The 27,729-nt window shown below is 42.8% G+C and overlaps 1 protein-coding gene across 10 annotated transcripts in view; it reads left to right on the forward strand.

Annotated features, from left to right (window-relative positions):
* Window positions 1-27,729, forward strand: part of WNK2 (WNK lysine deficient protein kinase 2) — a 112,407-nt gene that overhangs the window by 72,936 nt on the left and 11,742 nt on the right. For 6 of the 10 annotated variants that reach the window (XM_056337789.1, XM_056337792.1, XM_056337782.1 and 3 more), the window contains 15 exons: window positions 1,220-1,269; window positions 3,817-3,982; window positions 4,063-4,179; window positions 4,343-4,510; window positions 4,735-4,780; window positions 5,942-6,058; window positions 6,524-7,599; window positions 8,986-9,058; window positions 10,623-10,678; window positions 10,756-11,441; window positions 12,659-12,873; window positions 14,928-15,149; window positions 16,081-16,179; window positions 21,475-21,519; window positions 23,082-23,335. In XM_056337789.1, the coding sequence (XP_056193764.1) occupies window positions 1,220-1,269; window positions 3,817-3,982; window positions 4,063-4,179; window positions 4,343-4,510; window positions 4,735-4,780; window positions 5,942-6,058; window positions 6,524-7,599; window positions 8,986-9,058; window positions 10,623-10,678; window positions 10,756-11,441; window positions 12,659-12,873; window positions 14,928-15,149; window positions 16,081-16,179; window positions 21,475-21,519; window positions 23,082-23,335 (3,390 nt within the window). The remainder of the gene's footprint in view (window positions 1-1,219; window positions 1,270-3,816; window positions 3,983-4,062; window positions 4,180-4,342; window positions 4,511-4,734; window positions 4,781-5,941; window positions 6,059-6,523; window positions 7,600-8,985; window positions 9,059-10,622; window positions 10,679-10,755; window positions 11,442-12,658; window positions 12,874-14,927; window positions 15,150-16,080; window positions 16,180-21,474; window positions 21,520-23,081; window positions 23,336-27,729) is intronic. The other 4 variants (XM_056337791.1, XM_056337785.1, XM_056337786.1 and 1 more) reach the window with 4 other exon arrangements.

Here is a 27,729-nt window from a genome sequence, read left to right on the forward strand (position 1 = left end):
CTGATCAACGTGCTCCTTATGCTGATTTTATGACATACATTGCTAAGGTTTTCTTGGGTGTAAGAGGAGTTTCGTACCTGCATATATTCAAAACACTGCATTTTGTTGCTACTCTGCCATAATGTGTTTATCTCTTATCTTTTGTTTAAACGTGTGGCAACACTCAGACCCAAACCAATCTGAACTGATCAGGCAGATGAGATTTTGTAAGGTACTTGATCAAGTGCGTTACTAAAATTTAGATACATTATGTCTGTGTTTTCACTGTTCATTAACTTTGCAGTTTCATTGAAACTGCAGTCAAGCTTGGCATGGCATCTGTGTGGCGTTATAAGCATTGAGTGTGGCTGACTGGTTAACCACTCAGCTTTAACTCCAGTCTACCAGCTGCTTTGGTGTTAAGGTGTAATGATGACAGTCAAGGGGCTTGTCTCTAGCCACGTGTCTATAGAAGGATTTTATAGACATATTCTTGAAATATATATAAATATATATAAAATCATATATATTTATGAATATATTTGGGGTGTGTGTATATACATGTGCAGCTATATACATGCACAGGTGTGTGTGTGTCTGTCTACATGTATGGTAAGTTTGTTGCAGTAAGGTCAGTAGCATCATCATCACAAATTCTGTGAAAACGGGTCTACCCCATGCAAAAGTTTATGCTATTGATGTCTGTCCAAGCACTTAGGGAAAACTTCTCATGTGTAGAGAGCCAGAGGGCACGATGTGAGGGTGGTGGGTTTAAATGATGGATTTTCCTCTTTTATTTGTAAGTTCCCCAGAAACTTTCACAGTAAGCCAAATAAAATGAAAATACATAACATGTTTTAGGAAACTATACAAAGCAATAAAACAAATTAGCTTATACTTTATGTCCGTTCAAAAATAAATTGGGTAGATGCTGGTGTGGATTTGTCCTGCAGTCAAGTTTTTGCCATTGTGGTGAGAACTGCTTTGTGTCTTTCACCACCAGCAGTGAACTAGCAGATTAGTGACTCTGTCTGAAACGTGGTTGTGCACAGATACTGATGCTTTGGACAGAAGTAATGTCAGGAGGGTGAAATGGGACGTTGGTTTTTCTGAGTTCCAAGAACTGGTTAAACAGAATGGTTTAGGTTTATTGGTGTCCCAACAGCAAAACCTTTCTTAAAGGTGTTTTTCATCTGCCAATACTATGTGTTTACTTAAATGACTTTTTCTTACATTTTAGGAGCAGGCAATACAGGACAAACTTCAAACTCTGTCACAGAGCTGTGAAAGGTATCATTATAATCTCTTTGGCATAAGTAATGTTTTCTTTCTGGAGGCTGTTTTTCCTTTCTTTGGTTACGAGGCTCAGCCAAACGCCTGGCCTTTGCCGTGGGTGAGAGCAGAGCGGCAGGAGCCAAGCAGGAGAAGGTGGAAGGGTGCGTGCCTAGGGAGAGAGCCGCAGGCATCCTGCGTGCAGCGTGCTGCCTGTTCCACCTCCTCCAGCTCTTCTAGTTCTCTAGTTTGGGTGCTGCATCCTAGCTTCGTACGTGCAACGGCTTTCATTTCAGCATGTAACTTTTAAGATAACTGCAGTACAGTCCCTGGTGTTGGTGCTGTTGAATCTGTATAGAATCTGTATAAAATCACGCTATCCTAGCATAACTGGGTACATAGTTGATTCTCCCTTTGGAACTAGATGGGGTATACGCCTGTATCACCTTCTGTAATGATCTTTCCCCAGGTGTATTGCAGGGGATGATGTATCAGTGAGAGCTGTGTGTTGAGCCACTCAAAAGTATCGTTGCAAGTGTTATAACACGCGGCCAAAGCCCATTCTGTGGTCTTGCGGTACGCAGGGTCGTGCTCGAGCCTCGCAGTGCTAGCGGCAGAAGTAATGGTAAATAACCCCCAGAGCCAGTTCAGCACTGTAGGAAACAAAAGCCAATTTCAGTTTGCTGTCCCTCACCTGCCCGTTTCTGTACTCAAAAGCAGAAGGGAAAGTAGCAAGGTTTGGAGGAAGCAGTGAGGAAGAGCCCTGCAGAGGAAGGCTCGCTGCTGGACTGCAGAGGGGCTGGATGGGGGCAGCAGCTGCTGCTGGGGGGGCAGGACTCCCCTCCACAGGCTTCTCCTGCTCCCAGGCTGCAGCTCCCGCTTTGGCATCAGCAGGAAGCCAGATTTTTCAGTGTTTGGGCAAGGCAGATGGGAACCGTGTGTGTTCGTAAGCAGCTGAATGCCTTGCCTATTGCAGGAGCCAGCACCAGCCTGTCTTCACTGATTTTAAAGCTCTGGGGTTAGGATTTTAGTGACCCTTTTCTATTTTCCTGTATACACAAGATGAGTTAAGCTTATGAACTTTGAAGACACCTCTCTTTTACCTGTTTTCATTCTACCCCACGAAAAAAGTTAGCCTGACACAAGTCAATGCAATACTGCAACCTTAAAGTGGTATCTTCCCCACCCCCCCCACCCCCCAAGAATTTCCAGGTTTTAAATACTGAATGGAAAGTGAAATCTAATTTTTTGTGACTATAGGTTAGTTCTGGCTATAAATAAGTTAGACAAAATGAATTAATTTTGTCTTATCTAGTCTGTCGTAGAAAGGCGCATCACATTTTCAGTCATCTTTTGAATTCTGATTTGCCTGAGTTGTGTTTGGAAAGCTGACTGTTGTGACTGCCGCAGCGCGGAGAGCCTGTGTGGGCACACGACTCGCAGTCGTAGAGGGAGGTCTCTGCTCCAGGGGCATGGGTGACACCGTGCTGGAGCTGGGTGCTGCTTTGTAGGGTGGAGGGTAGTGGCATGTGAATGGAATGGCTGGCAGGTGCAGCAAAGATGTGATCTAGAGTATCCCCCATGCGCAGAACGTGTTCGCTTTCCTGGTGTAGGAGTTACCCATACAAGGCAGCTGCAGAGGGAGCAGAGATCAGCTGTTCTGTGAAGCTAGTGCAGAACAAGAAGTAAAAGCTTTACGTTTAAGAAAAAGGGTTCCGTAGGTTAGACTTAAATTCTTTTACATCTGTATGGCTAAATGAACACAGAAATAAATTGTCCTGGCAGGTTATGAAATCCCACGGGAGGTTTGTAAGATCAGTTTACCCAGAGCTCTGTGAGGACTGGTTTAGACAGAACTGATTATACCTTGGGGGTAATAAATCGACCAGATGGCCTTACAGTATTCTTTCCTGACATGTTTTTTATGAACCTCTGAAAGTTTCCTGCATTTTCTGTACGTGTCATATTACAATAAAGTTCTTAGCAGCTACTGTTCTGGCTGCTAATAATAATATACTGTTGCTGGCTGGTCATCTGGGATATTGTGGCATGAAATCTTTCTGATCCTTGAGAACTGCAGAGAGAGGAGAGGCGGTCTCCCACGGGATGCTGTGTCAACTTCTCACTCTTTCCCTTCACCTCTGACCAACATGAACTGACCCTGTTTAGACCTTCTGCTGCGAGTGCAGATGGGCAGGAGCTGAGAAAACTGGACCGTAGAAAAACAGAAACTTGTGCAGTTCAGAGAGGGACTGTGAGGAACCCTGAAGCGAAGGGGTCAGGGGTCTGTAGTGGTGCAGTAGGAATGATGGGACTTCCCTTGTGGTATTGGCAGAAATGTTACTAGATCATTTCTGAGCAGGTGTGGTAGCCAGAGGACATGCCTGACTTGGAGTAGTTCCCTTACTGAGCATCTTTGAGTATCTGGCTCAATTTGGGTCAAAACAGTGCAGACATGCAGGTGGGTTTTTTTGCAGTGTGTTGTTGTGTATCTTACCTATGCATAACTACATTGTGTGTGACGGCGGTTTTATTTTGGGGTTTTTCTTCCTTTCTCTTACAAAGCTACATGAGTCCAGATGTTACTTCAGGCAAAGAGATGAGTGACAGCTTTGAAGGAGCAATAGGAAGTGGAAAACAAGAAGGAAAGTCTTCAAAGAAACATAAGAAATCTACACGCACTCGCTCGCGCCAGGAGAAGTCCAGCAGACCCAAACTGACCATTTTAAATGCAAGTACAGCCTCTCTGAGGGTAACTTCAGGATTCCTCTGGCTTTGCCAGAAATAATGGTTGTTAATCTTTGCCCCCAGGTTTGTAACACAGGGGATAAGATGGTAGAGTGCCAGCTTGAAACACACAATCACAAAATGGTGACTTTTAAGTTTGATTTGGATGGTGATGCGCCAGAGGAGATTGCTACTTACATGGTAAGGCTCGGTGGGGCGGCTGCCCGCAGTCCCTTAATGCACCAGGCTGCTTCGGCCGACTGATTTTCATATGTGCTTGTTAACTGAGCTTTCTGGTAGCTTTGGAACAGGGCATTAGTCTAAATGTTACTGTTTTCCTCTTTGTTTTGATGCGGCCTTATAGGTAGAGAATGAATTCATCCTGCAGAGTGAAAAAGAGACATTTATCGAACAAATGAAAGATATTATTGATAAAGCAGAAGATATGCTCAGTGAGGATACAGAAGGAGAACGAAGTTCTGATCAGGGAACGAGTCCTCAACAAGATACTGATAGATTGGAAATGAATGAGGTAAGAAATATTAAGTAAAGATTTCTAGTTTGATTCCTTTTTCTTAACAGCCAGTTACTGTTAGTTTTACATCCTCTGTTCAAAAAAAATTAAATGTTTCTTAGCTAGAAAAATAACACTTTTACTCCATTAAGGCTTACGAGTGCTCCTTGGAATGATACGCCTTTTGCATTGAGATGAGACAGTTAGTTCTCCTATTATTTTGATTTATTTTTTTTTAACAGGAGAAGCGGCAGTCTCAAATGAAGACACCTGTGTATCAGCAAAATGGTAAATGTGCCTTTGAATACAAACTTAATCTCATGCTTTAAGGCAGTCATGAGTTTATGCAAAGGTTTGCTACATTCAGGAAAAATCCACTGGTTACTGGTGGTTGGAAATTTACGTATACGGGTATGACAGTGGTCCCTGCTGTTAGCCGCCTGGAAGATTGCAGGACTAACCTGGATGACTCTAACATCTGGGGATGTTTAGGGAGGCCCTGAATTAGACAAGCTGATAATCAGCAATGGAAAAGTCACAAAGGTGTGGGCAAGCGTACTCTTTTCGCAACAGTAAATATATTTGCAATAGGAATCTAAAATATTACGTTTGCGTTGGTAATTTAATTGACATTTCTAATCCGTAGGTTTTCAGCTTCATTGGTATTACAGGGGGACTCGGGATTCCCAACCCAGCCGTATGTGACGGGTTTTACAGGCAAAGGGAATGGGAAGGGAATTGGCCCTTGATTCACTCTGCAAGTGCATGCTGGTGGGAACACTGAAACCTCTACTGAAGGTTTTCATCGTTTCCAAAATTCCTGTTACTGCGCGTGGCACTGTGCATTTGCTCCGTGCTGATGGGGGAAGGAGGATAATTTAGAACTACTTTGGCTAGTGCAGAAACAGGGACTACTCTAAACTAGACTTTCTGCTCAAAAGATCTGGGGTTTTTGCCTGTAAAGGTCATATAGTTTTCTCAGCATGCCTTTATTTAACATAACATTTATACGAGGTGTGTATAGTTTTGGTTTATCATTTACATATTGCTAAGCTTTGAGATGAGATGGAAGGAAATACTAGCTAGAAAACTGCCAACAAGGAAGAGTTAAGCTGGATAAACTTTACAAAGCTAACAAATTTGTCATTGTGAGAAAACTGTCTGTAGTACAGTTAATAAAATTTTTATGGATGTAACTACCCTCTAAAAGTATGAACACTTGAAAATAAGTTTTCTAATAACTTAAAATGTGTGGCAGAATCGGGAGGCATCACTGTTTCCCTTCCAGAAGGGAGGAGAATCAAATTGGGAGCCGTTGATTTAACCTTGGCCAGTACTGTAGAAGTTCTGATTTTTCTTTCTGAACACAGAATTAAGACTAGGTTTTGACAGATGATCCAAATGAATGAAAACTACTGTGTTCGCTTCTTGTTTTCTTTTCGCCTCTAGTTTTGCATACTGGAAAAAGGTGGTTTATTATATGTCCTGTTGTGGAAAACCCTACTACTGATGCACCAGAATTTCCTCCACCGGTACCTCAGAGTACGCAGCAGTCTGAAGGGCCAGGTATTTACAAACTTCATGGAAAATGTCTTCTTCTCTGAAGCTGCTGCATCACCTCTCTTCTATTCACACCTGACTTAGCTGTGATTGTTTCACTTCATTTGGTTGGAGGAAGAAAACGATTAATTTTGTGAAGTCATGCATATTAAGTGTGTTCCTGGTGTTGAACCAAATTAGGAATGTTTGTTTGCGATTCAGGAAAGTCTCAGTATTTTAACCCTGCCTTATGCTATAAGGTAGCTGAAGTTGCAGTCACTGCTGTCTTAATAAGCGGTGAAAATATTTCAGTGAAATATTCTTGCATAATCTGCAATTTTAGGTTCTGATTTGACTTGTATTTTCTGGTGGGAATCACTAATGGGTTGTGGCTAGGTGTGGCTGTCGCTGCAGTTAGCTGGCAGGTTTTGCAGTGACTTCCATCCTGTGCAGGTCATTAAGAGGTTGAGCTGATGTTTGTATTCTTTCTAGACCTGGAGCAGTCAGATGATCAGCAAGTGGTGACAGATCCGCCTGGTGTCCTAGCTGGTCAGCAGCTTCCCCTGCAAGCAGGTGTATGTGACAGCCCCATCGGAGCCTCTCCGTCTTTGGCACAAGCTCCTGCTGCAGCATCTTCCACCGGCTTACCGAGCCAGGTGGAGTTTCCAGCTCCGGCACTGCCGGGGCCTGTTCCAACTATCCTGGAGCAGGTGGCTGCTAATGGCGCTCAGCTGGAGTATTCCCCGCTGAAGGCAGCAGTGCCGGCCCCGTCGGGCGCTCCTGCCCCCCGTGCCGCCTTGCTGGAGGAGCCCCCTGATGCCCCCGCTGCTCCTCAGCACCTGCAGCTGCAGGCCGACGAGGGCACGTGTGTCCCTGATGTGGAGATAGCATGTTGCAGCGTTGGGCCGCCCAAGTCGGCCCCAGCCGCTCCGGCGAAGGCGGCAGAGCTCTGCCCGCTGCCCACACTCCCAGACACTGTCGTTCTGGAACGGCAGCCTGCGGCGCAGGTCCCTCACCTGCCTGAGGCCGGCCAGCCCGGCATGGTGCAGCACTCCTTCGTGAGCCAGGCGTTCCCCGCAGCTGCGGCCTCCGACGCTCTGGGTCTGTCGGGGTCTCAGCTCCAGAGCCCGACGCAGGTGCCAGTGGCCACGTCCCAGCAGCACGCCATGCTGCCCCAGGCACAGCCCGCGGCCAGCGCCGCTGTGGGCATCGGCCTGCTGCAGCAGCAGCAGCCCAGCACCGCCGAGTCCGACGGAGAGGGACCACCCAGGGTGGACTTCGTTGACAACACAATAAAGAGCCTTGATGAGAAATTGCGCAATTTACTTTACCAGGAATATGTTCCTACTTCTGCTTCAGCAGGGACTCCAGACACCTCTGTCCCATTAGAGCAGGGCGACAGTGAATTTAACTTGCCACCTTTTAATGAAGATCAAGTTCCCATCCTAGCGTTGGATTTGAGAGAACCGGGCCGTAATGTTGCAGATACCGGCCAGGAGGTGAAAGCTGCTGCTGAGGCCCAGTCGGTGCCGCTCGTAACATCTGAGATCTCGCCTTACCCAACACGGGTTAGTGCAGCCACGGCTCTGCCCTTCGTACCCCCAAACCCAGCTGCTAGGGACAGCACTACAGCGGAGCTCAGAACCACGAGCCTGTGGTAGGACACGTGTAGATATCTTGCTTCTGCAAAGATTTTGTGGGTGGATTACCTTTTGTCTGTTGGCTGCTTTCCAGCTTGAAAGTTGTCTTTAAATTTTTACTGTTGGATGCATTCTGACTCATTTTACATAAATGCTTGGTAGTGAAAGCCAGACTTTTCCTTTGGGTTTAGAAGTGGTGTAGTATCTTAGTTCATTCTCCTCCTCTTGTGTCCCATTTCTAAAGCAGGCAGAAATGTGATCTTTTTTTTTTTTGTAGCTTAAGAATGTAAAAGACAAGAGGGATACAGTCATGCAAGTTCTGATGAAGGCGATTATGCTCCGATAGGAATTCTTTTATAGAAATTAATGGTAGTGCTTATAATGCCTGCCTTCCAAGCCAGTCTGAATAAAAGAAACACTTCAGGAACCTTTGCTTTGTTCAAGTGCTGCAGCTAAAGACGACACTCTGTAGGTAGAAGCTGGCTCTGCTTTCAGTAATGATTTCTCTTGTCTTCCCCTGAACTTGGCAGAGCAAGACTTCACTGGAAAGCATCTCAGGAAAGCTGAAGCCAGGTGGTCTGGGTCATTATTTACTCCGTGTCTCAATTGTGCACCTGTGTTGCGTTCTTTCAGATAAAATCTTGAGTTCATGAAATGCAACAGATTTGCAGCACTTCCTGCTAGGAAGATCAGTGTATATCTTACTTGAAAAGTAGCATTTCTGGAGATAATTTCATCACCACTAGCAAGGATAAGGCTGTTCCACGTAGTGTCAGCGAGATGAACTGTATCAACTGCTTGAAAGATGCTGTATGTTACAGGAAAGGCAGCTGCACTTGAGTAACTCTATAGAGCATATTGTTTATAATGATGAATGACTTTCTATAGCGGATAAAAGTGTCTCTACAACAGGTTATGTCTCTCCAGTAATTTTAATTTGTCCTATTAAAATCTGTGGCAATAACAAAAGAAGAGATGTAGGGTTTCTGGAGACAGACATACAGATGAAGAATGTATGGTCTGGCTGGAAAAGCAAACCAGGACAAAACCCCAAACTGATACATGCAATTCAGTGCCTAGTTTTTAGTAACTTAGGCTGCAGTTGTCTCTGTGACGTTGCCACTGCTTTTTTTCTTCCATGGGAGGGGGGGGAGGAAAAATGGAGTAGTTGAAGGAAAAGCTAGAAGGCCACATTATGAAAGTTTAGTATTTCACAATAGTGTGAGGGCAGAGAGGGAGAGACAGGAGAATGCACTGCCTTTCTGCTTTGTGTGTGAGACTAAAATTCTTTTTCTTTCTTCTTTTTACCAAAAGATTGAGAAGTCAGAGGTCGCCAGCATCAGCGCTCATTCCTCAGAAGCAAGAGGTGGGTCGGCAAGCAGAAAAGGTAATGCTGCTTTCAGTGCTGAATGGCAGCAGTACATCCGTACTAGTGCATGGTCTGTTCTCTGGTGTCCCCTTGATGCTCACCCTTCTGCAGAGCACGGCCCTGCGCATGGCATTTCTGGTCCTCTTTGTAACAGAACTAATATTAAACATCTCGCTTCTATCAAGCTTCCTAGAAAGAAACTGCCTCACAGGTGGATTTATTTTAAACCATAAACACGTGTTGGTGGTGCGGGTATAAGGTATTCACGCAGAAGGCTATGTTCCCAGTAATAGATTTCCCAGTAATGGTAATATGTTCCCAGTAATAAAAGTCCAAACAGAAAGGCCCTTGGATTTCCTGGGTTTCTTAAAAACATGTTGACAAAAATAACATGATTGAGGATAGCCACTCTGGGAGAAGGCTGTAAGATTTTTCAAGGAAATCCTGTGGAAAACTAGTAAAGAGGGACTTTCTTTAGGTACTTGTAGATACAATGGCACTTTGTGTAAAACATAGTAGGAGCCACAGTAAGAAACTGGGATTTATCACCCTACATTTACCTGTCCTGCAACTTGTGGGATGTTTTAAGGGCTGAGGAACCCAAAACCCGCACCTGCTGTCATGGGTGGGGTTGGGGAGGGCTTAAAATACATGGGGTTTTAGATTGTTACGGCAAAGCTGGCTCCCAGGTTTGTGTGACAACGTAGGTAATTCTTGTCCTGGTGGATGTCGATTGTGTGCTGCTTTGAGGTCAGTGCGAGAGGGGAAAGCTTTGGGCAGCCTGCATTGCCTGTCTTGCTATGGACAAAGAAGAAAGTGTTCAAGTGGAACGTAGCGCCGCGTAATAAAATAAATGTATCTTAGATACCATCAAGCAGTGATGTATTTCACCATTTTGGAGCTATGAAGTGACAGATTTTTGCCTTATGTTCACTCTGTGCGGTGTGCCATAAGAAAGCGGCTCCCTGAGACGCCTGCATTTGTTGGTTTAACTTCAAAACCAGCATCCAGGTTGTGAAATACTCGTCTTGATTCCTGTCACTAACGCTTTGCTTCTTGCTTCTGTGGTCTGAGTGGCCACCATTTGAGCTTATAATTTCCACTTTCAGCAATGTGCATTAACTTCATTTCACGTGCTTTTGTTCTGTTAAATGAAAGGTGTGAAATACCAGCCCGTCCGTGGCCAGCTGCAGCGCTTTGTACGCACGAACAGCTGAGTGCAATTACTTTTTGGAGACATCGAGAACACCTTAGTGATGCAGGTCCAATGTACTGTGCAGGTTTCATTCTTCTTCTGGTTTTCTCCTTTAAAAATTCTCAACTGACTAATGAAATTCCACACTCTATTATTTGAATTCCCCAAATCAATAGATTGAAGAGAGTGCCTACCTGCAGGTATTTTATATTGTCCCCCTGCATTATAGATCCTGTATTTCAAAAATCGGGTATTTAGATTATTCTCCAGTGCTACACTGTATCATTCTTCAGTTTATCACAATAAACTGGTTTTTATTATACTAAAGCATTCCACACATGAAAAAAAATATATGTATATAATTTTTTTTTCCAACTTGTAAAACAGGTTCATCTGCAAGCATCGCTTCAGCTCCTGCTGCTACAGCAAAAAGCCTCCTTCAGGTAACCAGAAACTAGGAGCAGTTTTATGCTTGATTGTTACAGTTGCTTTCAGAATTAATCCCTATTATTTTCTCCAGGTTGCACCTACATCATCAAGCATAACTAAACAGATGGAAACTTCTAAAACGAGCGAGAAGGCAAAGACTATGGCTTCGTCTGCATACACAGATAACGTAACACAGATATCTACAGCAGATGGGGTGATAAATAACCTTCAAAGGGATGACTCTCTAGACTCTGGTTCCTATGGAAAACAGGCTGAAACTCATGATAGCGGTACACCAGCCAAAACTATTGGCAGGTTTTCAGTAATCAGCACACAAGATGAATTAACTTTAACAGCGCCACACTGCTTACGGTTCTCGGCACCCCCAGATGTCTATTTGGATGAGCTACCTTCCAGCCCTGATCTGAAGACAGCTGTCCGACGGGTGCAGACGGCCTCTTCTGTCGATGTCCTCTGTGACCAGGGTTCGAGTGATTCTGCTGATGAGCCTTTCCATTGCCAGTCGGTGGCTGCTGCTCAACTGTCCCCCCCAAGCAGTAGTGCAGCCACTGACTTAATTAAAAAAGCAGCTGCTTTTCTGCAAAGATCTGGCAAAGCTAGCTCACCAAGCCTCGATTCACCTAATGGGCAAGGAACAAAAATTCCTACCATCAACATAACATCTTTCCACTCTCAGTCGTCATACATGAGCAGTGACAACGACTCGGAATTTGAAGATGCAGATATGAAGAAAGAACTGCAGAACCTGAGAGAAAAGTATGTCGGGTTGCAAGCAATGCTAAGGGAGCTTGTGTTCAGATACCTAGGCAGCATCTCTGCATATGATGAGTAAATGTGTGGTTTTCATAGCTGTAATGAGTAAACTGGATCTGGGGAAGTTAGGCAGCACTAGGATGCTTCCCAAATGTCTGCGTTCTTTTATGTATCGCCTTGTTGTGTCCGTTTAGAAGAATAATCCAGTAATTTTTTAAACCCCGAAACATTTCTGCTGCAGTATCTGGTCTCCTTGCTGAAGAGCTATGTTGACGTGGTAGCAAACGGTAGCACTTGCAATGTATGGGATAGTAGGTTCCTATGTGGGTGCTGTTGAAGGCGGCGTAAAAATAATCTGGTTGCCTGCATAGACAGCTGCTGTAGTGTTCTCTTCATGTCCTTCCCTACAAGGGTGATGTAGACTTACTAGGTCTACAGACCCCTCACTATTTCCAGACCTGCTTTTACAGCATCTGTTAGGCAGGTAAGACCATCGCTTCGCCTCCCGTTGGATCTCTCATCAGGTCCGGCAGGAGGCTGCGTGAACCTGGCAGGAGTTGGTTGTGCTGCCAGCCCTGAGAGCTAGCTAGCTTTAAATGTGAACATTTTCTTTCTTTCCTGGCACGTGATGGGTAAAAACTAGCATTAGATGTTAGTTTAACTGAAATGATAATCTTTACCTGAAGGTATAACGTTTTTACTGAATACAGATGATGCATCTTTTTAAAACAGAACTGCAGTAACACAAAACCTTTGAACTGACTTTATGGCACCATGAAATCTGCATTATAAATAAGGTAATGATTCGTAGGCTAATGGCTTTTTAATGGGAAGCACTTTTGGTTTTCTTCACGTTGAACTCCTTCAAAACTGATGTACGTACCTTGAGAGTTAACTTCTTAAGAGTTAACTACTTTTAAGCTACTGGTATAAAGAGAAAAATTCTGGAAGTGTTTGGAGTTCCTGTCAGATCTCATGTCAAAATCGGTTCTTTTCACTGAGGATGCTGAAAAGCTTTTTAGCTGCTTGGGATTCTGTCTTACAAACGAGTATTTGAGAAGTCAGTCACCACAGGTAGATTGTTATAACTTCACATACTTTTGGATGAGCAGTTGATACCAAAGACCGTTCTGTTTCTTTCTTTAGAACTAACTATGCTGTCAAGATGCGGTGCTTTATCAAATGCATTACTAGCAGAGTTCTTTATTTTTTACGTTTAGGCATATGAAAGAAATTGCTGAACTTCAGACTCAGCAGAAGAACGAGATAGAGGCACTGTATATTCGGTTAGGGAAACCCCTCCCGCCCAACCTGGGGTTCCTTCACTCGGCCCCGCCAAGCGGCCGTCGCCGAAGAACCAGCAAAAATAAATTGAAAGGAGGAAAACTGTTAAACCCCCTGGTCCAGCAGCTCAGGAGCGGAACATCAAGCACAAGTAGGTACACTACATTGCTTTCCGTACTCCTGCTGTTTGTCGGTTGTGGTTCTGCTGTGTAACTGCGTGGGCTGCAGGAAAGGCGCTGAGTTGTTGCCGGTTTTAGTACCATGACTCCAGCTGGTGTAGCGCAAACCGTTGTTGAGGTGGGCGGCCGCTGGGCCAGGCTGGTTACCTTTGTGCCCAGTGCTGAACCATACGTACCTTCTCTGCATCGGTCCCAATGTTTGGCAGAGAAACAGCATTCCACTTTAATTTGGAACGCAGCCTGGTTACATTTTCTCATCCTTTCTCCAAAAGCAATTTACTGATGTCTGTATTCACTTCTTAGGTGCTGTTATCCTGTGCTGGTTGTGTGCTGTATCTTGTTTGTTTTTTTCCTACAAGATGCCATATAAATAAGATTGGATTGTGTTTGCTCCCCAAAAGGCTGGGAGGTAAAATTCCATTATAAAACTGTGATGGGTGCTTTGACCATCTGAAGTAGTTGAAGATTTTTCAACCAGTAGTACAGTCTTGAGTCATCATCCCTTTGGAAAGTATAAAGATATAATTTAACTGGAAAATGTTGATATACTCCAGTACTTATTTCTTCAGCAAAATGTAAAATAGAACATGAATAATTTTTCTTCAACTTAGTTCATGTTCTTATTTAGAGGAGCAGCAGCACCTCCAGCATTAACCCTGTATTTCAAACCTGGTAGCTCTTCTTTGCAAGGTCGCTGCATCACAGGTCCACTTCGAATTTCATTGCATCAATCTTAATAGAGTGTTTTGGAGGTTTACTTTTAATTAAGGATTTCAGCGGAGGCAAGAAAAGCAAAGATACTCAGAGGCAAGATGTTCTGTGGTCCAGCTTGAATCCTGGTATTCTTGCCTGCAGGAACTGAAGCAACGTTCAGTGCTTTATACCTCTTTAGCTGCTGCCTGGCTGACATGCATAGAGGTTTTACTTCCTTTCCTTGTGCTGAGATACTCTGTCTGCTGTCCTTGGTCCTTTCATTTTTCCGGTTTGTTCTTGGCTTCTCTCTAGCCATTTCCCCCCTCTGTCTATTCACAAAACCCACATCTGTCTCCACTCATGGATCTTGGCTCATATTAGTGTACTGTGCTAGTCCAAAGAATTTAAGCTTATTTTAAGCATCAGATATCCCAGTTCTTCTTTTGGGGGTGGGGGTGGTTCTCCTCATCACCTTCAGTTAGAGAACAGAAATCTGCTCAGCCAGACCGCTGCTTCGGTGCATGCCTTCCTTCACGCATTTCTTCTGTGTTGTTCTCCAATTTTTTTGAGGCACTGTGTAAAGTTTACGTTACCTTTTAAGAATCTATCCATGCCCAAGTTCTCGTCCTTGACTCTGTGTATATTCCTCATTTTTGGCCTTCCTAGGCCCTTCCTCAGGGATCAAGGGGAGGCGGTTTCTAATAGGGTTCCTGATCTAACTGTCATTTCCACTGTTAGATGGTTTTACCGATAAATCCATGCAACAAGGGTGATTACAAAGTATTCTGGTGGTAAAGCCTCCTTATGTGAGATGTTCGAGTAGACAGACATATCAATACAGAGAGTTATATATACACATGGATCTATCCATATATAGACAGCTATAAATAAAAAGTCCCTCATGTCTTTGCAGCAACTTTTTATTTCTCTCCATTTGCTTGCTTTCCCCCCTCATGTCTGAGAGCAAACCTACGTGTTCTGCTCCATCGTTCTGTGCATTCATCCTCCCACTTCGATGCTTCTGCAGCTCTCGCTTAGTTTCAGCAGTGCTCCTGGGGAGGTCCTCACTGCAACCTTTCTGAAAAATGCAGAAAACAGACTGTAAAAATGAAACTTACTCCTCAAGCTTCTTGGAGAAACTGGATCGGTGATAGCATGTGTAGATTATATGCTGGTGCAGGCTATCCATAGGGTCTGTGCTTAATACACTACCTCAGGATTTTAAACCACTGTTCCTCCTGGGCCAGGGAACGATTATTTTTAGGTACGGTTTTTTATTGGGTGGTTTCCTAGCATTTGCCATTGCATGTGTTTTGTTTGTTTGCTCTTTCAGGTAATCTTTCAGACTCTAAAGACTCACCCCACAAAGAAACAGCTAAAGCTCAGCCTGGATCTCCCGAAGCAGCAGCAGCAGCCACCACCTCCCCTGCCCCAGCCACCTTTGGGAAGGCTGTTCAGACACAGCAGCCGTGCTCTGTCAAAGCCTCTTTGTCTTCTGACATCTGCTCCGGCTTGGGCCCCGAAGGAGGTGACGTGAACGCAAGCTCTGGCCAAGGTGATTTTTTTCATACCGGCTGTTCAGCATGTCTTCCAGCACATGCTAAAATTAGTTTGCTTCCCTTGTGCTTGAACTTTTTAGGAGTGGATTTCACTTCTAGTGATGTAGGAACGTGAACCTCTGACAATCCAAATTATGGGCTTGTCTTTAAAAAGATCGTTGCAGTATTGTCAGAAGAACAAAAGTAAAGTATCTTACCAAGTGTCGAGTCAACACTCGAGAAGGCACACTAAGTTTTAGGAAGAAACTACCTTTTATTTTTGCCAGCGGTGGCTTTATACTGACACCTTTTCTGGAGTCTGCCTTACAGATTTCTGAGAAAAAGACAAGGAAAACAAAAAAGATCTAGCAGGATAGGAGATTGTTTCCTTTGGTTCATTTTGGGCTTCTTTTAGCCCCTTGATACCGATGGACCCAGAGTTCCTCATTATAAACTACCAAACGATCCTTGGGTGTGAGGGCGGTGGGGGGTGGGGAGAAAAAATGAAAACCAAACCCAGAGAACCAAGTTATGTTTCCTTTATCGGACGGGTTAACTCTGTGCATGATTTTGGAGTCCCAGCGAAAGGACTGTAGATTGGCTTTGTTCCTCAGTCCCGACCTCTGATACTTCTGTGTCTTGCACACCTCGTAGGCTTTTGACTGATCTTGTTGCCATGCATATTGGAAGTTATAATGATGATTAAAATACCTTCCTCTCATTGCACATCCTGCCAAACTAATCTGCAAAATACCTATCTGTTCTCTTCTGCTGTTATTGCATCCTTTGTGTATGGTCAATTAACTTACTCCTCTTTGGCAAAGTTTAAAATGGAGATGTGGATGTTTAACTAACAAAGCTGATTTGACTGATGGTATAGGACATCTGATCACAGCTACTTGTACTTTATAAGTGTCTTTGTTTTCTTCCCTTTATATTCATTTGCAGGCTGGACGGTTTTCCACCAAACGTCTGAGAGAGTGACCTATAAATCTAGTAGCAAACCTCGTACCAGATTCCTCAGTGGACCTGTGTCTTTGTCCATCTGTTTGTATTTGTTCTTTTGTATTTTATCACAGTCCATCTTTCTTTTACCCACTTTTTCCAATTCCATGTTTTATCTCTAATATGTTTGGCAGGATGCCCCTTTTTCTGAACCATCTTTTCTTTCTTTTTATCTTTCTTTTTTAAGTAATCATCATGAACACACCTTATTTATATTAATTTTTCATATGAAAGCTTTTTTTGCACTGCTTTTGGCTCGTGCCTGGGCACCAAAAGCATGTGTGGAAGATCTCATCATTTATTATATAGCCTTATGGTAAATTTTACCCTGGACTTACCAAAGCTTTTGTACTTTATGTGATTTATGTTGAAGTAATTTTATTTGCAATGTGGCAAATATACATGTCTGCTGTCCCGGTTCCAGCGACAACAAAAAGAAATCCATCCTTCTGTAGACGAATGGTCTCTTTCACACATGTTTGGACTATGAAGACATGCATGTAGCAAGCTGATACAATACTAGAAGGTCACTGAAGGGTATAACTTCCATACAAGGGCTGTATTAACACGATATACAGTACTGTTTATATCCACTCTATTTTCTTTAATTTTTTTTCCCCCGCTCTTTGCATGTGGAAATGCTGAGACGATAGTGCTCCAGCTAGTTCTTTCAAAATCTGTTTCTTAGGTGGGCTTTTCCCCATGCATTCACTTGAATTACTTCTAAGAGAGCAATTTTTTTATGTACTTGTAAGCAGCAGGAAGATCTGGTTACTCCGTGGGAGAGTACCATCAACTTTTTTTGTGTAAGCTGATCTGGCTGAAGCACTTTACTCAGTTTATTTTCTTATGACCTTATGTGACCTCAGAGATGAAGTCAATTAGCAGTTCATCAATGCATAAATAAGTAAAAAGCAATATCAGATTTTCAGATGAGACTTTGAAATGGATTGCTGGGATCCAGTATTTTTATGTTTCAAATAATTGTGCACCTTCTATTTGTACCCTATTTGTATGACTTCTAAAGTAATTGGCAATTCAACCAAACAATACCAAGTTATTCAATTAAAAAATTAAGAACTTTTAACCCAATCACATATGCTGCTTTTTAGGCAAACAGATTTTGCTTGTACAATAAAGATATGTTGTGCTGAACAGGTACTATAGGCCACTTTACATATAACATTAGGAAGGCTAATAACGTTCTTGAGAAAATGTTTGGTTAACTAACTGTTCATTTGCATTAATATCAGATCTCCCATTGGAGTTCTACATTGCTTATCATTATCCAAGTGGTACAGATCAAAGGCACAAGACCACTCAAATACACTTCTCCTAATTTTATGAATAAAAAGTGCTGTAAAAAATAATCTTGATTTTATTTTTTTTTTCCCTTTTTGGTTGAGGTCCCTAAAAGTCCAAGCACTCAGGTTCTTGAGAACTGATGTTTACTGCTCAGCATACTGAATTTTTCATTATGCAAGTTTTATAATGACTATATGAGACAGTTTTGCATTCGGGATTATTTATTTTTTCCTGAGAACCCGAGGGGAATTCCTAGTTCACGGATTTTCCCATTTGGTATTATAACGGACATCGTAGTTTCTTCCTCTGCACACGTAATTCCCAGAAGTTGTTTCATTAATCTTTCACAGAATTGCTATTCAGTAGGATGTAAAAAGACTGGGAGATGGCAATTAAAAACCAGCATATTAAAAATGTTTGGGTGCCTGGATCTTGTGAATGAAACCAAGGGAATATGTAAATCCTTCCAATCGTGAAGTTTCCCGATGCTTAAATAACTCGGCATGACTAACTGCTTTCTGTTCTCAGCCCATATGCTCTCTTCTCGGCTTCTCCGGGGTGAAGCGTTTGGAGAGGAGGTTTGCACTCCCCCATGTCTGAGTCATGTGAGGAGATGGACTGAGTTTCAGGCGCGTAACCCTGGCACATCTCTCCCGAGGCACCGCCGCTCAGGGGGCGCAGCTTAGGTTCAAATACTGCCTGTCACTTGAGTTGCTGCGCAGTTGTCCACAGCTGAATTACTGGTAGGTTTGGATGGGGACAGGAGGTTATTCCAGCTTGTTTTCCCAGTGAGCCCAGCAGGTCGGTAGCGTGCGGGTGTGAGGGGTGGAAGGTGAGGCCGCACACGCCCCCCTCCCCAGCTCCCTGAGGGGGGGCTGGGGCCGCTGCCGGCTCGGGCAGCTGTGACTGTGGGCCCCGAGGATGTGGTCCTCGGCGATGGCGGGTGGCAGCTGGCCAGCACCCCTTCCCCTCGGGGGGTGCCAAGTACCCGGGCGAGGTGCTGAGCATGGTCGCATCTCCACGTGCTGGTGACAGGCGGTGGGGGAGCTGCCTGACGCCACGGCTCGGTGGCCTGTCCGTGTGGTGGTTCTGCATCCCGGGTCTCTTCCAGAAGTTGAGGTTTCCCTGGGGTTTTCTGTCTGTTTGAGAGCAGTGGGGAAAAGCTGTGCTGGATGTTTGGAAAAGCTCCGGATCGATAAGTTTAAGGGAAAACAGCCCTTTGGGGAGCTCGGCTGATCCAGCGTGAGGCTGTACCGTGTTAGCAGGCAAATGAGCCGCACGCTTTTAAAAACAAACATCCAGATGCGCTAAGCATAGTTTTACAAGTAGTTCATCAAACTTGGAACGCTTTCACAGTGTTCTCAAAGAATTCTTCTTGAACTTTTCCCCATGTCAAATATTGACTTTTCCTTTGTACTTTCCATGGGATAAACTATTTTTGATGGGCTTCAGTGTAAGCGTAGCCTGAGCTGCTTCCCTGGGTTAAATGCGAAGGGTGTTTAGGGAAGAGTTTGTTCTGAGTGTGAGCAGAATTTTCAAAAGCTCCATTTGGCTTGGACTTGTAATCCTGTATAAAGGGGTTTTTGTCAGGTCTGTAGTAGTTAGTGTATTGTATGTGCATAGGCAATTATGGAAATGGTCTAAGAATTTATTGCCATTTCAATTTTATGTTAGCTTTCAAGCTTTTTTGCAGGTGTTAGAGTGCAAATATGGGACGATGGATTTTTTTTTTCTGTCCTGTATGATATAATGGCTATTTAATTTCTCAGATAAGAAATCTGGAATTGGAGGTAAACCACTCTGTTGAACTCTTGTAGTCTTAGATTACATCTTAATTATGATTCATCTCCTTAACTTTACAGCTATTAAACACCTTTATTTTAGAAGTAATACAATTAATCTGATGAATTAGGTTTGCCAGGTGCATTTTTAATTGAGTTTGAATTTAAAACCAATCACGGGTGATGACTGTCAGTCCCTGCTCCAGGCAATATCACCACTTAGATAATGTTTCTCATCTCCCAAGCAACATGCCAGAGTGATACAGTTTGGAAGAAGCAGCTCTCTTTTTGGTGACTGACTCTTCTGTAATGTTTTCCTTAAAGCTGACTCCCCTCAGGCAGGTGTTTGGTGACTCTGTCCAGTGTCCCTGTTCTCTGCCGCTTCTCCGCATGTACGGGGGCCCTGGGTTGGATTTGGCACTCGAGGTGCGTGGAAGCTTGTGCCTCGGTTTTCAGGAAGCAGAGGGGTTGGTGATTAAGCTTTTTTACATATATTTGAGCACGTACTTTAGTCAGCTGCCTGCTTTTATTTTTCGCAGGCAGTTGCTTGTGATTTGCATACATATTGTGCTAAATACTACTTATTGCTACATGCAGAAATGCTGCAGGATAGTTAAGAAAATAGCGTTCTAGTATTACTGCCGCTGATGTTTTCATAATGGGAGTTGCTAGCTGACTTTGAGATAGGCAAGGTAAGGTATATCTGAGGGGCAAAAATTTAAAAATGCAATGCATATTGTTGAGTTGTAAACGTGACTTTTATTTGCTACCTAGGCTTTGAGATGAGAAACTAAACTTGGTCATGCTTGCATAAGATATTACTGTAGTCATGTCCTTCTGATTTTCCTGGAATAGAAGCCTCATTAAACTCTATGAAATAATAAGAAAAATCTTTCAAAGCAATCCTTCTGTTCCTCCTCATGTCACCCATATCAAAGCGCAAACATTTCTTGTCCCTTTTTCCCCCCCCTCCCTCTTTTCTATACTCTCTCTTCCTCAGTCTCTGACTGATGTCTCTGCTTTCTCCTTTGAAGATTCATTCAGAGCCTATGTCAGCCTGGACCTGCAATCTCTTGAGTTTAAAGCTGCATTTCTGGCACAGTAACATAAAATAGCTATACTAGTTTTCTGTAGAGAAAAAGAACATCCATCCTGTATCTTGCTTTTTGCCCCACTCTGATTTTGCTCATGTTTTCAAGTGTTTCTTCACGATAAACTTGCCATGCCCCATGTCAGATACTCATCTCCTCCCATACCATAATGATATTCTTCTTACCAAGTCCAAAATACCTTTCAGGAAATTTGGCACTCAAATAGAAACAGTGCTTATGTCTGGCAAGATCTGACAGTTGAGTAGGGTTCTTGGTACGCTTCTGGCACTCTATCTATCCAACAGAATACGTAAAATCGTGATGAAGGATGTAATGAGACAATAATGAAAAAACAATGTAGTTCGGTTAAATGAAAACTCAGCTACTCTGCTGGATTATTTTTCTGCACTTGGACAAGGCGTAAGGGAAACTCATTCACGGTTGCTTTCAATTAAAGTTCAGAATCTCACATTTAGACACAAATCCTACTAATAAAGTATTCGGAAACAATTGGCCTCAGACCTGCAGAACAATGTATCTTTTTGGACTTGTAAAACAGGACTTTTAGGATTGTTTTACAGTTTGTCTTTGCAGCCAGACTAGCTTCACTTGTTCCTGAAAGCATTTTTGGCCTCCTGTCACAAACTGAATTGACATCATTTCCTGCATAAATAGAGTAGGAATCAAAACCTCTGATTAGGAAGCCAAGGCAATTTGGGGAGGGGATGGGGGTGGGGGAAAGCAACAAACAAACCAAACAAAAAAACAACACCCCCCCCACCCCCCCAAAAAAAACCCAAACTCAAAAAAAAAACCAAACCAAACCACCAAAACAAACAAACAAACAAAAAAAAACACCAACCAAACCAAAACCAAAAAAAACCCAACAGCTACCAAACAAATGCATCTTTAAGTCACGAGACCTTGCTTTTGGCATGCTATGGTACTTTTTCAAAGCTTCTGAATGGCTGCACATTAAAGAAGGGTTTGAGCTGTCCAGTTTTTTAGACTTCCTTTACTCACCTGAACTGCTGACTTTGTCTGTCCTTCTTGCATAATAACTACTTTTTGATTGCTTAAAAGTACAGAAGCTTGTCCGTCAGATTTGTTGTGTTTAGTCTTACCTAATTCTGTATGTCTTGTATTGTTTTACCTTGTAGGGTCCACCTTGAAACGACTATGTCTAGGCAAAGATCACAGTAGTAGTAACTATCCCATTTTTGTTTCTCAGTATTTCCTTCATGGCATGGGTTGTTTTTTTGCTCTTTTTTTATTAGTTTTTTTTACTAAAAGCTAGTTTAATAAATAGAGCTGATGCACTTGTACTGATATGAAATTAGACTGTATAAATTGTGATACCTGCATAATAATGCATGTGCTGTGATGTCTTGGGAACCACGCATGCTGCAAGACAGTTGTGGTATTCTGTGTGTGTGAGACTGTGCACGCATGCGGCCAGAAAACTGGGTTCAGTGTTTGTCTTCCTGAAATACATACCTTTATATGACTGCAGTTCTCTGCTGGAGGAATTTATAGCTTAAAACAATCTCATTCCTGTTGAGCTGCATGAAATATTAAACACTAATTGAAGAGCTTTCCTGTCAAAATACTTACGTTTTTCACCGGTCCCTTTCCCCCAAGCAAAGGAAAAGGAAATGAGCAGTGTTCACTTTGAAGTTATGTTGCAGGTTGAATGCATGATCATTTAAAGGTTATTAACGTATTTTATATAACCATAGGACTAATTAGTTTACGCGGTTTCATTGGCTGGTAACTGATTAACAGAAAAAAGAAGACTGAATGTTCATGTTTGCTTATATAATAATTTTACTACAGTTCTATGAACTTTTTGCTTGGAGAGATGGTCTTGATTTCAAATCTTTAGCTATATCAAATACGTTAGCTGGAAAGTTACTTTACATTTTCTGCTTAGGTCAAATTCAGGCACCTTCAGTTGCTGTTCCTTGCAGATTTTGCTGTGTCAGACTTGTAGTTACCAACACAAAAGGGAACAGATTATTTTTTTCCCCCTAGCTCTTCTAGAAAGAAGCGAACACTTAAAATTAAATCTGTTAATGTTCTTCCTGCCTGCTTTTATCTATACCAGAAGTTCCGTATCCTTCTCTCTGTCTCAAACTCACATACCCAGTATGTCCTCCTCTCTCCTCTTTCTTCTGTATGTTCATGGTCCTGATGGGATTTTTTCCCCAAAAAAATACACAGATGGCAGAGTAAATGGTCCTAACATCCTCGAGAGAGAGATTGTGAGTTCTCCCGGAGCCGTTGAGGTGTAGTAGCCAACCCTACTTGCAACCTCTATGACAATTACGTTTTTCCAGGAGGACAGTAAACTTATGCAAGTAAAATAAATCGTAAATTAATTTTTTTTCATTTGTGTAGTTTTAGTGAATAATACGTCCTGCCTCCCACTCTCTCGTGGTAGTCTCCTCTGGAGAGACTTTGTAAGCCTTAGGATGCCCGTGTTACTGGGACTGCACTCATTTCTTCTCTCAGAGTCATTAATTTCCCTTTGGAGAGAAGTTGTGGGCACAACAGCTCGTGGCTGAGGTAACATAACGCGATAGAAAATATGAATGCATTGAACTTGGACCATTTCTTTAAGCAAAGGTGTTCTGTAGAAAGGTGGGGGTGGGGTTAAAAGTCCGAAAAGCCACCGTTTGAATTGCAGTAGATGAAAAGTTGTTTGAGCGTCAAAGTGGCGAAGCAGAGATGCCATCATCAACTTTCTTTGTGTGTGATTTTCCAGGATCCTCAACTAACAGTCTGGTAACGTGCCCTGAGCCCCTCCCGCAATCAACCCTGCAGGTTCAGGCCAACAACAGTAACAACAAGAAAGGGACGTTCACAGATGATCTTCACAAACTGGTTGACCAGTGGACAAGCAAAACTGTCGGAGCTGCACAGACAAAACCTTCTTTAAACCAACTGAAGCAGAACCAAAAAAGGCAAGACATGGAGCCAAAGGCTAATCCCATGCAAACACAGAATGAGACATGTGGAGTAAGTGGCACTCCTTGAAGGACGTACCTTTTGCTATGTGTCTGAAAGCCTTTGCAGGACTCAGATGTGGAGGAGGACATAGACTAAAATTACTTCAGATAAATGCTTCCTATAAATGTCCATCTCTCTTCATTAAGTACTAAACCAGATATTATTTTTTTAATTGTCTTTTGGAATAATCTTGAGGGATATATGGGCTGCAATATATATAAAAAAAACCATATTTTTAAAGTGCAAACTGCTTATCAACAGCAATATACAGCAATACTCATACTGTTAACCATACATTGCTCAACTTAAGTTTTAACTATTACTGAAACTTTCTTCTTTTAGATATTTAATAGTAATCTTCCTTAGGCAGAAGGCAGTAGCTGGGCTGGCGGCTTGGTGGTAGTGAGCCTTTGCTTTGGTGGCGATGGAGGGCGTCCTGCACCGAGACAGGGGACGGCTGGGTGTGTTTCTGGCCCTTGCTTGCTGTACTGGGCGTCTCTGAGGCGCTCTGCCTCGTGAAAATGCTGTCTTTAGAAATGCTGTGAGAGTAAACTACAACAAAATGGCAATTGGAAGTGCCCCCATTCATCCCCTCCTATTTTCAGTAGCAGGAAAAAAAATGTTGTGATGTGCATTTGTGCCTGCACTCAGTGCTTGTTTTCATGGCCAAGCGATGATGCAGAGGCAGGCACAACAATGAATGAAGATGTATTCAGAATCCCAGTTTACCAGTCTGTCCCGCCCTGGTCTGGGTTTCCAGACCTGTTTTTCACAGTTGGATGATTCTTTGACTAATAGTTTTTGCTGGATTAATGTTTTTTGGATGACCAGCAATTGAGCCAAAGTAGAGGAAAATAAATTAATTTTAAAAGCAAAGAAATTGTGAAAATAAAACCAGTGAGGGACTGCTTTGTAATACCGTAAAAACAAGACAGCTGGATCTGGATGGTAGACCCTTTTGGGCATGTAGAATGAGAGAAAACTTTTATGCAGCAGTAGTATCTCTGTAGTTATTTGTGAGGTGAGACGTGTCAAAGCAGGAACCGCACTAATGTGTCTGCTTTGGTTTGAAGTGAGTAGGATCACTGACTTCACAAGAAAAAACATTTGTGCAAATTTATTAAGCAATTTTATGACAATTTTTAGTTGTCGTAAATGAACAAAAAACCAGAGTAAATAATCCTTCTGCGTAGTGATGCTTTAACCAGTGTAAACCTGTTCTGGAGTAACAGCAACATCTACTTAAGACCCTAATAGTTCTTGTAAGTCAAAGGAGGTGCTGGTAAACACAAAGTGACGATTTTGAAAAAGTGATTGTGAAGGCACAGATTTTGTTCTGTTAAGTCACTTCTTACTCTTTTGATGTGCGTTTTGCAGCTTGATGTCTTTCCCTCAAGACTGGTGCGATGGGGATGTTTTGCCCACTTGTAACGCTGAAAGGGAGCGGTTATGTTGCTTATTTAAATCACCCGTCAACATTAATTTGGGGTTCATTTTACCGTCTGCAGTCTTGGCGTCTCTGTTTCAAAGCCTGTGGAGAAGGCGGAGTGTTACTGTGGGAGGAACAGGCACGTTTCTGTCTCAATACGCTGATCTTGGAGGGTTTATTTCTTTCTAGAACGTGACAGTTGTCCCAGGGAGTTAACAAGGCTGATTGAAGTCTTTTAGAAGTAGTCTACCAAGAGCACAGAGAGGTTGGGATTCCCTGTTCTTCATTTCACATCCTTCCTTGTTGCCTGCTGTTGGAGACCTTGCGAGCCCCATGTCTGCTTGCGCTCGGTGGTTTTGTGCATAAAGTCCTTGCAGGGCAGTGTGGGCTGCAGAAGAGATGCAAGGGTAGATGGTAAATATTCCTAGTGTGGTTATTGTTGGGGTATTTTGGCCACAAAGGCGGCACCTCATGCCACAGATGATAGAAAACGAGGCAGGGGATACGATTTAAAACACTTTTACAAGGATTGTTTTGGGAGTCGAGCATCGTTCCGCTGTTTGTATTTTTTTTAAATTCACCCTAAAGGGGAAACTGGAGTTAAAGGAGGAGAAGGCTTTGTGATGCTGGGAGAAAAACAGCCAGAAGGATATTGTGTGAAGGGGTCCTTAGTCTGGACACCAGCCAAGTGACCCATACAGCAGTGCTTGGAGTGATGAGTTACGTGGGGAAATACTATACCTCCGCTGAGTCACCGTGGAGTCCAGCTTTGAAAATGGTATTGAAAAGACAAGAACTCAGGAAATCGCATAAAGGATGGGAAAAATAGCTTTCTAATAGGGAGTATATAAAGCTTGGGCTGTACTTCTTCAGTCCATCTGTTAACACCATCTTTTTGTCGTCTTTTTGATCAAATACAAAAATGCATTTGCGAAAAAAGAATAAGGAGCATTAAACAGATTTCCAGCCTGTCAGAGAAAGTTATAATAATGTTTTATGTTGGAAATAAAAGCTAGATAAATTGGAAACATGGTGAATTCTTATGCTTTTTTTTTTTTTTTTTTTTTTTGACAGGAACAAATGAGCAGGAAACTGTTAGGGCAGGTTGTCTCCCACCTTCAGACTGGGGGTTTGGGAGAAGCTGCTGTTGGTCCCGTGCGGTGATGGGAGGCGAGGAGCAGGAAGGAGGCTCTATTTGTACCTTCAGTTCTAAGTCGAAGTTGTCTCTGGAGGTTGTTGGGCAGCAAGTTGTCTCGTGGAAGGGTTTTTTAAACAGGGCTAGGAGTGAGTTGGCCCCTGGTGCTCTGTTGGTTATAGGTCCCCTGGGATTAGCACCACACAGAGCTCTTGTATGTGACACAGAAGCCACGTAGGCGAGGAGCATCCTCCTGGGGTGGAAATGTAGAATGTCTGATATACAAGGTATGACAAAGAAGGCGTCTAAACCAAATGGCCCTTTCTACCCTGTGTTTGGGGGTTTGTTTTGTCTCTAGGCTGAAGGAAAACTGCAACAACCCCTTAGTGATTAAGGGTAAAGTTTATTTTTTAATTCATTATTTTCTCTTACTGTTCACCCACTGTTGTTAACGTGCAGGCTAGTTGTGTGGCCCTCTTCAAGTCTTCTCTTTCACCCTGGGAACAGAGGACTAACTCCCCCAAGTTGTCTTTTTTCCTGAGATGCTTCTACCACCATCGGCAAGTTTCGCTGTGTGAAAACAATAGATTATTGGTATCTTTGTTGTTGTAACTAAGTGAAAGCTCCTCTTTAAGGTTGGAAATCAGCTCAGAAGAGGAAATTGGTGGTGTGTTTAATAAGAGTTGTGGGTTTGATTTTCATTCTCTTTCTCATCAGAAGTGTAGAAAGCAATGAAATAGTTGGCATGCAAAGGAAGACTTTAAATTCTGCTGTGTTTCGGTGGAAGTTGTCTGTCAGTTTGGCTGCACATCCTGCTTGATATGTATTAAAGTTTGTGGGGGAACCTTCAGGCATCCAGTTATGTCACAGAGCACTGAAATATTCCTTTTCAAATGTTTTATTTAAACATGAAAATACACGTAGATTCTTATCATGAGTGATTTAAAATGTAATAGGAGATATTAGAAAGAACTGAAGTCAAACTACTTGGTAACAGTTATTTCTCTCATGCTCATCTGTGTTGAAGACATGATGAAATAATCCTTTTTTTTTACAGGTAATTGTGGTTACTGCCAGTCAAGGAATACACTTAGAAACATGAGCTGCCTTGTATGTAGAGAGTACTGAATATTGTGTAGTTAAAGGTGCTACTTGAAGATGCCTGGGAATAAAGGGCTTACCAAAAATGTTTTCTATTTTTGATACAGTTACGTAGCTCCATGGGTTTAAAAAAAAAACAAACTAAACAAAAACAAAAACACTCCAACAAACTACTACTCAAAAAAGAGCTGTAAACATGTTCTCAGTCCATAATAAGGCTGTTTCTGTGAACATGCAGCTCTGTGTCAGTTGGTGACGTGTGCTGGGGCTGAGACACCATCAGTAATAGCTGCACATCTGTTTGCATTTAATACATCTTGATTTTAATGAGCTGGCTGCCTGGGAAGCAGGCTTTCTGGAGATAGCCGCAGATGGGAAAATGGAGTGGAAGGACTATTAACACCTTTCACTGTGTCTTCTGTCTCTATTGGGTTGGAAGAATAACAGAAAATAGGATGAATCTGTGTTCGAAGCTATTCAGCACTGCCTTCTTGGTCCGAATAGCAGAATAGCTTTCCAGAAAAGTGGAAGAGCACAAACGTAAATCTTCAGTAGCACCTAATAACTGTGAGTTTTCAGCAAAAAGGAAGAAGATGGAAAAAAAAAAATCCCAAAAGTTTTAGCCTCCTTGCCCTGCTCATGTTGGCAGCCAGCTCTAACCCTGTCCTGTGATTCAGTTCTGTTTCAGTGGTAGTTGGACTATACAGAAGTAGCGCTAGTAAGACAGCCATCAAAATG

Source organism: Falco biarmicus, chromosome 4, assembly GCF_023638135.1.
Source record: "Falco biarmicus isolate bFalBia1 chromosome 4, bFalBia1.pri, whole genome shotgun sequence".
NCBI classification, from domain to species: domain Eukaryota; kingdom Metazoa; phylum Chordata; class Aves; order Falconiformes; family Falconidae; genus Falco; species Falco biarmicus.